Genomic DNA, 14395 nt, shown 5'->3' with positions numbered 1-14395 from the left:
TACACCAGCCTACAATCTCAGTGGTCATCAAAACCCAATAGATATAAAATGAGCGACTCTATTGTACCTCCAAATGAAACCATCAAAAACATCCAAGCGTCTCCCCTTACCTGCGGGTCAACTTGGAGGTAAGTTTGCTTAGCAAGTTGGTCGTGGCCCGTGCCCTGGCGTGGGCTAGGGGGCTGGCATCATGGGATGGTGTCGGAGAAGCAGGGGAACCATGGGAGGGGGGCCTCCGGTCTCTAATTTGCCCTCCATGGAAAGTGCTCCTCACTGTGGACCCCCTGGTGAGGCGTGAGGAGGGTGTGGCGGACGAGGAAGAGACTCCAGAGGCGCCAGCAATGCTGTGAGTTGATGGGGAGGCAGGTGGAAGGCGGTGGGATAAAGAACTGGAGGAAGGGGAGAAGAGGAAGAGCGGTTAGATCCAAATCAAAGCATCTCAGCTGTCATGAGAAATCAACACATGAAAGACGGATTCGGAAATGTTACGCTGCCAACTACTGGCCAGGCATGCGTATTGCAGCATCTTCAATTCTTGACAGATATGTGTGCACGAGGATCTTTTTCACCTGTTGTCGCCTCAATAAGCATTGCTTCTGCCTATTCCTTTTTTGGTTGTAATGTATATTTAGTTTTGTTTAAGTTGTATTTATTAATTTTTTTGTCTTAATCTGACAACCAAAATAAAAATCATCATTAATGAGAACGTTAAAAAACGCACAGCAAAGAAACTACATTACTGTCAGTAAACTATGCCAGAGAGAGAGAGAGAGAGAGAGAGAGACAACTAGGTGGCAGGATGAGGCAGCAGTGTCGAGCTCAGTGATGTTTAAAGGTTCATCTCACAAACACAGACACACAACACTCGACACACACACGTTTCATGATGCTCCAGATAACACCAGCGCAGAGCGATCGAGTGGGAAACAACTATTAGACACGGAGGGTGGAAGAGCAGCTGCTCAGGGCCACGCCACTTAATATCGATGTGAGCCTGCTGTCGAGGGCAGGGGGCGCCCCGCGGTCGGGGGGAAAGGAAGAAGGTGGAGGTGCAGGAGAGAAAGGGCAGTTAGAGCTGGTTGTAAAGTGATGAAGAGGAGGGCTGACGTTATCCTTATCAAGTGAAACAGGTCACTATAAATGTGATTAAGTGCCCTCCAGGCCAGTAGCCACTTCATCACACTGCAGCTTCACCTCTCCCACCCTTCTCTCTTCTCATCAGTCATTTCCCCTCTCCATTCCTCCGTCCCTCACCCCCCCATGAATCAATAACCAGCACGGCAATGCTGAATGCTTCCTCCTGGTGATGCCTGAATGCAATAGTGCTTTCACTCAGGTGCTGCCGTTGTGACTTCCTATTGGTGAACCAGACGTACAATTATGTGCAGTTTTAGAGGAAATCCTTCTGTACAACTCACTTATACTCACAGCAGGGTACTTCACATGCGCAGTAAATCATCGGTACCCTTCTACCACTACACCTGGAAGTGATCCAGATGCCCGTCGCCGTTCACTGTCGTTTTACAGCCTGTCTCTACCCCGCTGCAGCTGTGAGGAAACGTCTTACTGGAGATAACCTGACAGACGGGAAAACTGTGGCTCAGGCAAAATGAACGATTGATAAAGAGACAGGAGGACGGGAAAACAGGTCCGCCGGAAAGAAAGTGACCCCAGAGGGGAGGGAGAGCGAGAACCAGGGAGAGATGGTGCCTGCCGTGCTGCGACCAGTGTCACAGCGACACACACACACACACACACACACAGTTTAAGCCCTTTATCCTCTCTTGAAGGGACAAATGCATGTGAGGCCGACACCCAGGGCCAAACACTCTCAGCCATGGTCAAAAGCAGGTCGGCTGCACCACGAGAACCGTCAATAAACCAACACTGGTCACACACTCCACACTATGATTGGTTATAGAAGCTAATAGATATTCTAAAGGCCTCTGAAATGTTAGGATGATGTGCATAAATAAAGAAAATTACATCTTTACCTCACTGACATTGATTTGCGTAAATATATGTTGAATTTGATGCCAGCAACATGTTTCAAATTTGGGAAAGGGGCAAAAGACCGGAAAAGTTGGAATTCTCACCAAAAAAGTTTGAAACATTTCAGAGGTAAATAAAAAAAAAAGAAATTTCAGTGAGTAAATGTGGATTTCATCACTGGGTGTGAAACGGGAACGGCTCAGGACAGGGTGAGGGTCACCACTTTGTGAAACGTGACTGTGTACAGAATACAAACACGTGCTCTGCCAGCAGCTACTCATGAAACCAATGCCTGTGAGCATTCGCTCACAAAGCGATTGCATTCTCTTTGTATTTGTATTTCACTCAGCATCCCATAATACTTTGAATTAGGACTGTAGATACGATCCAACATGATGTTTGCAGGTTTACTGTTGATTTCACATCACAGGTATTTAATACTTCACACTTTGATCCAGTTAATAACAGAAACAAGTTCAACTTTTGATCCTTTTTTTTTTTTTAAAGCGAAAACAGACCTAATTATAAGATCAATGCTGAACGTTTCACTTCCTTCTGGGAGTTTAGACACAAGAAGAGAAGAAATCAAAGAGCTTTCAAAAGTCGAAAACATTCTCAGTTGAAGCAGTGAAACCTTATAAATCACTTTTCTTTTTATATTTAAGCTCCATAAAAACTGGCGGTGGTCCAAATGATGCTAAAAAAGAAGGAGGAAAGCCTTGTGCATGCCACAGACTGCTGGGTATGCGAGGGCAAGGACTAGTAAAGATAAGCACGGACAGACAGAAACACACCGACTCGCCTCACCTATTTTCCTTGCCGTTTTGTAGCAGCGAGTGTCTGTCGGTGCTGGATCGGTCTGTGCACACGTACGTGTTCCTGCGCGTCATGGCACTGGCAGGGACGTTATTCTGCAAAGACAAAAATCAAAAACCTTCAATCACAGGAATGTGACTGAAAGAATTCCCTGAATATCATGAAATTGCCGCCTTTTAATTTCATGTGGTGGGGAAATGTGAATTAATACAAGTAGATGGTCAGGAGATCTTATTATTAACTTTTTATTCTGACTAGACCCCGGCATTCTGGGCTTGACCGTTTAACCTCAGACGGTCAAGAGATCCGCTGCATCTGCAGGTCAGAACATTAAAGCGTTAATCTCAGGTTAATCTGGGTTGTTCATGACCAGGAATGTCACCGCTTTACTATGCAGCTCTTCTCTAATCTTTGGAGGAAGTTACTGCTGGAAAACTCCAGACTAGACTCTAGAGCATCTGTGTCAGTGGATGCTCAGTGTGCTGTAATCTGAGCAAATGTGATTAGGAGGACTCTGAGGATTCTACCATCTGTTGTAATGGCAATAGATTAAATGTGACACCCTTTGCACAGGATTATTCATCGCACCCACAAAAGAAAAACGCTTTTTGGCCTTACTGTGGTTGAGCTGACGTCTTTGCGCCGGTCAGGAATCTCGGCTTTATTTGGGTTGTGAGCAGAGCTCACCATAGGACTGGAGGGGGTGGGGATGCTGCGGGAACCAGTGGCATTGGTGCTCTGCTTGCGGATAGATAGCCGCTCTTCCTTTAGCCCCGCCCCTTCACCCACGCCACTGGGACTCCGCTTTGGGTGTGCCGACCCTGGAACTGCGGGACCACCTGAGTGATTTCAAAGTTCCTGTCAGTGTCTCACCATCTCAGGATGAATCCCGTCTGGAAACAAGCCGAGCAAACACTGATCTGTGCGTCACGCCTTACAGAAGTCAGAGTGGCGTCTCTGGCGGTGGTAGGTGGAGGCGCTGCGCTGCGCCTTGTGACCCGACGAGGAAGACGCCGCACCGGAGGATGACGAGGATGCGCTGTGTTTGCTAGTCCCGTTGGTGATGGTGCTGGTCCGGACCCGAGCTAGACTCAGACTACTCACCGACCGAGACTCGCTGCCCTCCATCTGAGAAGGTGAAGAAAGGAGGAAAAGGATTCACATAACAGCACGACTAGGAACAAACCCAGGTCAAACCTATTTCACAGGACAATCTCTGTCGGACTAGGACCAGAACAAATGACTTCATATCTGAATTTGGCGTACAACTGATGCAGTTTTATATTTTGACTGTCGGCTTATCCCACTGAAACGCACCTCGGCCTTCGGGGTGACCTATAACTGCAGTTGCATCTTTATTTTCCGAGGAGCTTTCTTTACTTTATGAACTTGCAAATAAAGCCAAAAACCACTCGACCTCATATTTGCTCTAAATACAGACAATCTTAAATCCTAAAACAACTCATCTTATACGCGCACCTCGTTCTTGCGTCCCAGCAGCAGGTACGTGGCAGTGACCTCGTTGTATTTATGATTGGCCAGAGACTCTCTGACCTCGTCTCTTGTGAAACCCATCCCAACCATCACATCTGGAAGTGAGACGTAAAACGGGTAAATACAGACAACGATCACACAGGATGACCTCAGATTTGGCCTGGTGTAAGATCTCCGGCACAGATCCGTGTCGAGGACAACCGGCCATGGAAGATCACGAAGGCGCGTCTTTCTCACCGACGCGGCTGGTGTCGTTGAAGTTCTCCACAGGCGCTGTGTGGGGCTTTAGATCCTCGCCATCATAGCCCACATTTATCCACTTATCTTTCATTATTTGCTGTCGAGGTGAGAGGAGAGTTTTTATTTGGGTTCAGCTGTTCATCTCCTAACTTATTATTTTATAAACGTTTGTGCGTCTTAACGGTTACTGCTTGTTCGAACTGGCGAGCAGTCGCACCGTAACCGTTTACAGACTCGCACTGCACAACTCAATAATTATTTCTGTGCCTTCCAGCTCTGCTGTTGTGGAGTTTGGTCCTCACCTCCAGAGAGCAGCGCTTGGTCGGGTTGAGGACCAGGAAGCGCCGTAGGATTCCCTCGCAGTCTGTGGACATGTAGAAGGGCACACGGTATTTCCCCCTCAAAACACGTTCACGCAGCTCCTGAGCACAACACGCAGTGATCCACATTGACAAATACTCAAAAGTATTATCAATACTTTGTATCATTTGCTGTGTTTTGTTAAAACCAGACATGGTGCTGAAGTTCCCTGTGCGGATTCTTTATTATTATTTTAGTATTTTCATGAAGCCATTTTTCTGTCAGTGTCTCTGTGTTGTTGTTTTTTTAACTCACACAAGAACAACGCAAACACGCATAGACATGCAAGACACACTAATAATGGCGTCACGCTAATCCATCAACCGACACATGCAAAGCGTCCACAACGGGATGCTAGAAATAAACAATTCACGATTTTAAATACTCATTTTATATAAGAAAGAAAATCTACTTTACAAATTTGAGTGCCATTCACACAGAACCATTGGAGAAATGAAGCGAGTTTGTATTTTGCCAATCCATTCATTCATTCATTCATTTATTTATTTGATAGGGACAGTGCACACTAATAAACATCATTACAAAATAATATAATAGATGTAAATGTGCCGGATTTTAGCAAAAATGCTAATTTACATCCGCAGTCCGTAGACATGTAAAAGAAAAACACAACAAGACTTAAAAACGAACAAGTGGTTACAATAAAAACATGACGCAATACAGTAAATTACTAAAATATTTTTAGCTAGTGGTTACAGGACTGGTTTACTTTCAACCACTGCTTCCAAGGAGGATGAATCCAAGGAGGATGTGGCAGGGAATTCAACACATCACCAACTACAAGAACAGCGACCAGGTGACTGTGAACGGGGACGCCTCGCTGGCAGAAGAATTAAATTATTTCTTTGCCCCCCCCCTGCAGCAGCACACTGACCCTTCAGGAACAGGAAGTGAGACGTGTGCTGAGGACGGTAAACCCCAGGAAGGCTGCAGGGCCGGACGGAGTACCTGGGAAGGTACTCAGAGCCTGTGCTGATCAGCTGACCGGGGTCTTCACCACCATCTTCAACCGCTCCCTATCACAGTCCATCGCCCCCCCCCCCTGCCTGAAATCTGCCACCGTCATCCCGGTCCCCAAGAAGTCGGCCATCGACAGCCTGAATGATCACAGGCCTGTTGCACTTACGCCTGTGATCATGAAGTACTTCGAGAGGCTGATCGTTAACCACATCAAAGACGCACTCCCCCCCCACCCTGGACCCCCACCAATTCGCCTGCAGAGCAAACCGCTCCACTGATGATGCCATCGCCACAGCGCTTCACACTGCACCGAGTCACCTGGAACACCGGGGGCACTACGTGAGGATGCTTTTTGTGGATTACAGTTCAGCGTTCAACACGATAATCCCGGACATTCTAACGGTTAAACTCTCCCACCTTGGACTCTCCACCTCCATCTGCACCTGGATTAAGGACTTCCTGTCTGACCGCACACAGAGGGTCAGACTCGGCTCCCACCTCTCCCCCACCGTCACACTCAACACCGGCTCCCCTCAAGGATGTGTACTGAGTCCGCTCCTGTACTCGCTGTACACCTACGACTGCACGCCAACCCATCCCTCCAACGCCATCATCAAGTTCGCTGATGACACCACCGTGGTCGGGCTCATCTCGGGCGGAGATGAGTCGGCGTACAGAGATGAAGTTGATGAGGTTGACGGCGGTTGTGAAGAAGGCCCAGCAGCGACTCCACTTCCTGAGGGTGCTCAGGAGGAACCATGCACCTGGAGGAGAAGCTGCTGGTGGCCTTCTACAGAGCCCCCTGGAGAGCATCCTGGCGTACTGCATCACGGTGTGGTACGCCGCGTGCACAGCAGCGGAGAGGAAAACCCTGCAGAGAGTGATCAACACAGCCCAGAAGATCACCGGCTGCTCTCTGCCCCCCCTGGACTGTATCACCGGCTGCTCTCTGCCCCCCCCTGGACTGTATCACCGGCTGCTCTCTGCCCCCCCCTGGACTGTATCGCCGGCTCTCGCTACCTCAGCAGAGCTACAAACATCGTCAGAGACTCCTCCCACCCTGGACACACCTTGTTCAACCTGTTGCCCTCCGGACGGCGCTACAGATTGCACAAGAGCAGGACCAACAGACTCAGGGACAGTCTTTTCCCGAGAGCCATCAGCGCTCTGAACACCAATCAGGATTAAACAGGACAAATACTCACTATGTGCAATAACTAATGTACTGTATTTCCTTATGCAAAGTACTGGCCAATCTCACTGCATGCGCTGATCACTTTAAATCCTACTTGAATTTTCGGTTACATTTACCTGCATGTTCTGATATTATTATTATTATGTTGTACTACGCACCGGACAGAGCAGCGCTCCTAATCTCTTTGCATAGCCACTATGCAAAGACAATAAAGGCTTTCTATTCTATTTTGGAGGGCCTTTAAAGCTTCCATTTCCTGAATGACTACCGAGGAGCGCGACTCGCAGGTATTTTAGCAAAATGAGAACGCGGTTTTATTTAGCAGCATTTAATAGAAAGTGTCAAACTCTCTTACACTTACCAGTGATTTCATCTATTCGTTTTCTTCTGTAACACCAACACGAAGTGTACAAAACAAATCCCGCATGAAGCTATAGTTCCAGCAAACATTCCTCTTGGACTATAATATTCTCTACGTCACCAACCTTGAGATTCTGCCCATCAAAGGGCAGAGAGCCGCTGACCAGCGTGTACAGGATGACACCCAGGCTCCAGATGTCCACCTCTGGACCTTCATACTTCTTCCCCTGGAAGAGCTCCGGGGCAGCATACGGCGGGGAGCCACAGAAGGTGTCCAGCTTGCTGCCTGCCGAGAACTCATTACTGAAGCCAAAGTCAGCTATTTTGATGTTGGCGTCAGCATCTAGTAGCAGGTTCTCCGCCTGCACAAAACATGGATGGTGGAGAAAGAACAAACAAACACACAAATACGCATCACCAATAGTAGCGAATAGCTGAAATATATTCATGCAGGGGTCTGTCCCAGAGCCGTTTGCAGCCTGAAGACGATGGACGCTGCTGACAGGTGAGTGTCCAGCTCTTACAAAGACGCAGCCATTTCATGAGCAGCAATCTAAAGCCGGTCTTTGTTACTATCTCGCTCTTTAATGTGTGTAAAGGGACTGCAGGCGTTCTGTTTGATCGTTTAATCACCTTCAAATCTCTGTGAACAATATTCTTCTGATGACAGTAGTGCACCGCTGAGACAATCTGCAGGACGACAGATCAAACACAGGTTGATAGTACTCGCATACAAGTGGTGACTAAACATATAATATGAAAGAATATCAGCAATACAGATGATTACACCTTCATTCGTTTAACACCACGGTGGAAAAAAACTGACGTCTCTTCCCTTTCTTTTGCTTCACAGGCAGACGGGACAGGAAAGGTGTGACTAACGTTTAACTAACCTGTCTGAACTTGGCTCTGGCCTCTTTCTCCTTCATTCTGCCGTGAGCCACGAGGTAGTCAAAGACTTCGCCTAAGACAAAGCGAAGAGAAGGAAGACGTGCTGAAGATGGGCTCGTAAAGATGATGTTGTACGTCTTCGTCCAGTTTGTCTACGAATTTCTGCCAGTTCAGACTCAGGTCCGTGGTCAAAAGATCATTCCAGTCATCATTTTATGGACAGACATGGTAAAACTGGGAAACTTGATAAAGTTAAACTGTGAAACACATGTCCTGACTGAAATGAGGGTTGGAAAGAAACTGTCCATGACTTGCAGTAAGTTTTTCTTTCTAATTTGCTGGTCTTTGATTTTGATATTTTTTCAGTCAAAGTTGCTTAAATTTATGGATCTTGTGAAATACAACACTCTGGTAGTTCTGTTCAAGGCATTTAACAAATCATTACCCATTAACCTGCAACGTTTTTTTACTGTTCGAAGAGCTGCTCATGATTTGAGAGGATTTGGAGTTTTTAAACTTCCTCAAGTTCGAACCACACTCAAAAGTTTTTGTTTGTCTGTACGTGGGGTTAAACTTTGGAACAGTCTGGATACACACCACAAGCAATGTCAAGGTATTCATCAATTTAAGCTAGTATATAGACAGCTGGTTTACTCGCAATATTCAAACAGAGGGTCTTGAAGGTATTTATTGTTTCCATTACCATTGTTGGTATATGTTTGTTACCATTGCTGGTATTGTTTATTATTAATGTTGGCATGACTGTCTAAACTGTCATGTTACCTGTGGTAACACCATAATGGAAAAAAAATAAAAATAAAAATAATAATAATAATAATAATATATATATATATAATTTTGTAATTTCGCTAGTTTCATCCGATATTTTGTTGTATTTTTCGAAATCATGCAGTGTATATAGTTGTTGTTAATATGATTGGAGCTTGAAATAGAGGAGCTTACTATGTTTATATGTTATGAGAAATGGGGGTGGGATTAAATAAGTTTTCTTCTTCCCACTCCCTTTCAGGCTGAATTGGCTTATTACTTATTGTTTAAATGTGGCTCGTGCGATGTGGCACGGGTTGTTTTGTTTTGTGTGCTTTTGTCATTGCCTGAAATAAATACATACCTAACCTAACCTATAATAAAGTAAAAAGCTATTCAATTCAGGTGAAACATTCGGTATGACACTATTTCTTTCAAGCATTTTTATTTCCTATCTCGTCCATCCATCCATCTTCAACGGCTTATCCGGGGGCTGGGTCGTGGGGGGCAGCAGCCTAAGCAGGGAAGCCCAGACTTCCAAACAGACGCTGCACCGACCCGCCTGTCGATCTCCCTCCCCATCCTTCCCTCACTCGTGAACCAGACCCCGAGGTACTTGAACTCCTCCACTTGGGGAAGGATCTCCTCCCCGACCTGGAGGGTACTCTCCGTCCTTTTCTGGCTGAGAACCATGGTTCACCTCAGATTTAGAGGCTATGGTTCCTAACTCTTGTTATTACCAAATAGATTGATAACTTTTGTCCTGATCCCTTAAATCACACCCAGATACCTCATATTCCAAATGGTTTATCCTGCACGTTTGTAGACCGAATAGATAGAGACAAAGGAAGATACTAATCCGACGTGATCGCAGCAGTGACATAAAATAATGAGTTGTGGTGCAGATTTTAGGCAAGGTAATCAATATAATTGATAAGATCCAATAATTTATGACACCAATGATGAAGATGGGAGCGTAGTGGCTGCTACTCACCTCCGCTGGCGTACTCCATAATAAGGTAAAGAGTCTTCTCCGTCTCAATCACCTCAAACAACTGCACTGTAACACAAGAGAAGAAGAGGCATCAACACAACACCCTCATAACGCACACACACACACACACACACACAATCTCTGGAGCTGAACTCACCTATGTTGGGATGGTTGAGCGTTTTCATGATGCGTACCTCTCGAAACAGCTGGAAAAACAAATCAAAGGAGAGAAAGACTCGTCAGTTAAAATATGAACACACTCATCACGCATGAAGCATTAATGGACGCCTGGTCACAGGAAGTCTGTAGAGACAGCATGAACAATAAATAAAGTACGTCGTCAGCCTTTCTCTTTGTAATCCAAAGAAAGATGTCCTCTGCCTGTACCCTGCCTGTCCACTGCCTGTCCTTTGCCTGTCCCCTACCTGTCCCCTGCCTGTCCCCTGCCTGTCCCCTGCCTGTCCCCTGCCTGTCCTCTGCCTGTCCTCTGCCTGTCCTCTGCCTGTCTTCGTCCTCTCGTTCACCAAATAAACTGTTACTCAGTTCATTCGTTAAATCTGTGTGTGCAGACTTTGTCCCTCGCACACACTCATGCCTCCGACCACCACTAGACCCGGGCCACCCAAGGGAGTGTCTGCTGACAGCGAGGCCTATTCCCCCATCCATCACTGAGCTCCAGACTGCTGCCTCATGGTCTCTCTCTCTCTCCCTCTCTAATTAAAGTAATGCATTTGTCCATGAACCCATTTTAAAGATTACAGAGGGAAAGTGCCAGGGCTGACTGCGTCAGCGTGGAACACACTGATGGGCGGTTATGAGATGTCTCTAACACCAGATGCTAATTGAGTCTCCATAAATAAGCTTGGTCTCTTTGTATTTTGAGATATATTTTATAATCTGTGTGTTTCTCACCCTATGCTCACTTAGGCTGCTGGAACCTTAATTTCCCTGAGGGAGTCTTCCACAGGGATTAATAAAGTTCTCTCCATCTAACTCTCTATAAATAAACCACAAAAAAGACAAAATGAAGAGAGGCGATTTCAAAGAAGACCCTTAAAGATAACACCACATTTGGGATTTTGCCTATTCATCGCATGCAGGGTTCACGTTTAAGGGTTAACATTCTGAGTGCACTCAAGTCATTCATCCTTCTGCGGTTGGTTTTTTTTTGGGGGGGGGGGACTGGAGACGCTGTGAGACATTCTGACCCTAGAGGGGAAATGTGACTGTACTTAGAGTGTGTGTGAGAATTGCATGGCAACAAACAAATGTGTGTGTGTGTTACAAGAACCGCGTGTGTCACCAGGACAGCATGTCACACATTGAGTTAGCTGAAATCATTTCAATGTGCTGATAAGATGAAGTCAGGCAAAATGACGTTAAACAAATTCAAAGATTTCATTCAGTCTAAAAAGACAAAAAACTCCGCGTGGAATGTTTTACTGTCTTATACTGTTCTGTTGAAATGGAAAGCTCCTATGAGCGGAAAGCCCGAGTGATGAATCAGCATTATGACGTTTAATTGTCCTGTCCCAACCTTTATTTACCGTAGCCTACTCACGCAGGGAGGACCGCCTCCATGCCCGCATTTACCCTCCTTCACGTTCACGTCGAATAAAATGACGTTTCAGCTCCGACAGCAGCTCGGCACGACCGGAAAAAGATGGCAGGCGTAGCACCTCGCATGAGAGGGTGTGCTTCTCATCCCGTCGCATTCGCTTTGTCAAAGTTCTTTTCCCCCAAAGCGAATCTGAGGTTTTCTTTGATCCACACACTCAAAGAATGTCCTTTCTCAGTGAGGAAACACCCTAGCAGTAACTAAACTCACCAAAGGCGAGGTGTGTCTGACAATATCTGTGAAAACACGCAAACACGCAAACACGCATCGGAAGAGATTCCTGGCAGTTAACGCTTTATGAGGAGAAAGACAGACACACACACACACACACACACACACACACACACACACACACCACTGGTTATGTGTGTAATTGAATTAAGTACACGGTGCATCAGCTGCTCGTCTGAGATTCAGGAAGAATTACTGGCTAAGCCTCACCTCCCTCCTCTCTCACCTCTCCCCACCCCATTCAGCCCATTCTCAGCTGCTCTGCAGTAAAATAATATTGATTTAAGGATTTATTGGTGAAAACAAAAGAAGGTTAATTCTTTCCCATCACATCTGAATGCAGCTTTTGTCGGAGCACTGACCCCAGAGGACAACCTCACTGTCCTGCCTGCTTCAGGGTTCCATCCCATGGCGATGGCTCAGTTAACCATTTCAGTTGCCATGCCGACCCAATTAATAATCCCCGAGGCTGACAAATGCCAAGCGGATGGATGGAGTGGCACATAGGGACACAACCGCATCACACACACACTTGCTGTCATGTGAAGCCCTTGTAACACAAACCCTACAGGAAACCTTTGATCTAATTGTGTTTAGAACTCCAAGGTTTAACAATGTTTTTAGAGGAGACATATTCTCCACAAGTTAACGCAGTTCTCAGGCACTTGAATGAAATATCTGTGCCAGTCTTTGGTCAAAATAGCAACCAGATGCTGCAGGACAGCGTCCCTCATTTCTGTCTCAAACAGATGCTGCAGGACAGCGTCCATCATTTCTGTCTCAAACAGACGCTGCAGGACAGCGTCCCTCATTCCTGTCTCAAACAGATGCTGCAGGACAGCGTCCCTCATTTCTGTATCAAACAGATGCTGCAGGACAGCGTCCCTCATTTCTGTCTCAAACAGATGCTGCAGGACAGCGTCCCTCATTTCTGTCTCAAACAGATGCTGCAGGACAGCGTCCCTCATTTCTGTCTCAAACAGATGCTGCAGGACAGCGTCCCTCATTTCTGTCTCAAACAGATGCTGCAGGACAGCGTCCCTCATTTCTGTCTCAAACAGATGCTGCAGGACAGCGTCCCTCATTTCTGTCTCAAACAGATGCTGCAGGACAGCGTCCCTCTTTTCTGTCTCAAACAGATGCTGCAGGACAGCGTCCCTCGTTTCTCTCAAACAGATGCTGCAGGACAGCGTCCCTCATTTCTGTCTCAAACTGCTCCGTCAGAAACGCTCTAAACCGTTCATAGCGAGCAGCAGCGCTACCATGGTAACTGTGAGGCGACGTTTTAGCACACACAAAAACATTGTTGGCAATTTTCGCCGGAACATTACCACAAAAAAGAAACTTTATTTTCTGCTCTTCTTCTTCGACTCATGCAGGAGACAGAGGGAGAGCTGGACGTGTGGAGCGCAATCAAGGAGAGAGGTCCCCCCCCCCCCCCCCCCCACACACACACACTAATCTCAGGATGGAATAAAAATGCTTTGAATCATCCATCAATCTTCAAACCGCTTATCCAGGGTCGGTTCGCGAAGATCGAACCGACCTTTCGGCTCAGCTTCCTCTTCACCCTGACGGCAGTATCGCGGACGCAGCGCCGATGTCTATCTCTGTCTGTCTGTCTGTCTGTTTGTCTGTCCGTTTGTCTGTCTCCCGCTCCATAAAGCGTCTCGTTCAAACTGTTTAACACACAATAAAACATTTTTGCACATTTTTGCCGGAACATTACGACCAAAAATAAACTTTATGCAGGGAAAATGCCGTAAAGCGTGGACGGGAAGACACGGGGACGCACGCCCGCACATCTTGTGCACATTTTCTCCTTCTGACATCAGAAGGAGAGCAATTTTTTCCAGACGTGTTTCAGGAGGTGATTACAGACCTACAAAGGATTAACTGGATGGTTTATTTTTGCTGTTTTTGGCTTGATGAGGACCCAAAATCACCAGAATAGTGTAGAAACATGGGAAAGGGAGTTTTTCATAATATGGGACCGTTAAAACCATCTGGACAAAAAAATTACAATCCTTGTGTTTCAAAAACAAGAACCATTCACTTTTTTCACCCCCAATGTCCGGAATAATCAATCAAATATGACGTTAAAGCGCTCTCCGAATTTTCGCAAGGAGTTACAAAAGGCAACTTTATGACCAGCTGCTGGGGTTCCTCCTTTTCTCTCTCCCACGTTGAGAGTGGTGTGTTGGTTTGATTCATGTGTCTGGCCTGCCAGTCTGTTGACCTTCGGCCTGTTGATCCAGAACATGCATTTGGGTCTTTTTCCACCACAGTAGCCTCAAACAAACCCACAGACATTGGGAGCATGACGGCGACAGTGATGGGGAATTGATGCTTTACAGACATATTTAAATAGTCTAAGCATAACAAAGCGTCACTACACAACACAGTCTCTGCACAATGAGAAAAACATGTCCTCCTATCAGCTGAGCCAATCAGG

At 46.3% G+C, this 14395-nt stretch overlaps 1 protein-coding gene across 1 annotated transcript in view; it reads right to left on the bottom strand.

The window, feature by feature from the left end:
* Positions 1-14395, bottom strand: part of mark4b (MAP/microtubule affinity-regulating kinase 4b) — a 33666-nt gene that overhangs the window by 4777 nt on the left and 14494 nt on the right. Inside the window, exons 4-15 of the mRNA XM_068745267.1 lie at positions 10249-10297; positions 10092-10157; positions 8332-8402; positions 8072-8128; positions 7564-7800; positions 4845-4964; positions 4540-4639; positions 4288-4397; positions 3747-3936; positions 3427-3647; positions 2800-2903; positions 111-389 (exon numbers count right to left, since the gene is read on the bottom strand). Coding sequence (XP_068601368.1) covers positions 111-389; positions 2800-2903; positions 3427-3647; positions 3747-3936; positions 4288-4397; positions 4540-4639; positions 4845-4964; positions 7564-7800; positions 8072-8128; positions 8332-8402; positions 10092-10157; positions 10249-10297 — 1604 coding nt within the window. The remainder of the gene's footprint in view (positions 1-110; positions 390-2799; positions 2904-3426; positions 3648-3746; positions 3937-4287; positions 4398-4539; positions 4640-4844; positions 4965-7563; positions 7801-8071; positions 8129-8331; positions 8403-10091; positions 10158-10248; positions 10298-14395) is intronic.

This window comes from Brachionichthys hirsutus, chromosome 11 (genome assembly GCF_040956055.1).
Source record: "Brachionichthys hirsutus isolate HB-005 chromosome 11, CSIRO-AGI_Bhir_v1, whole genome shotgun sequence".
Classification (NCBI taxonomy): domain Eukaryota; kingdom Metazoa; phylum Chordata; class Actinopteri; order Lophiiformes; family Brachionichthyidae; genus Brachionichthys; species Brachionichthys hirsutus.
This window is presented reverse-complemented; position numbering and strand designations above follow the sequence as displayed.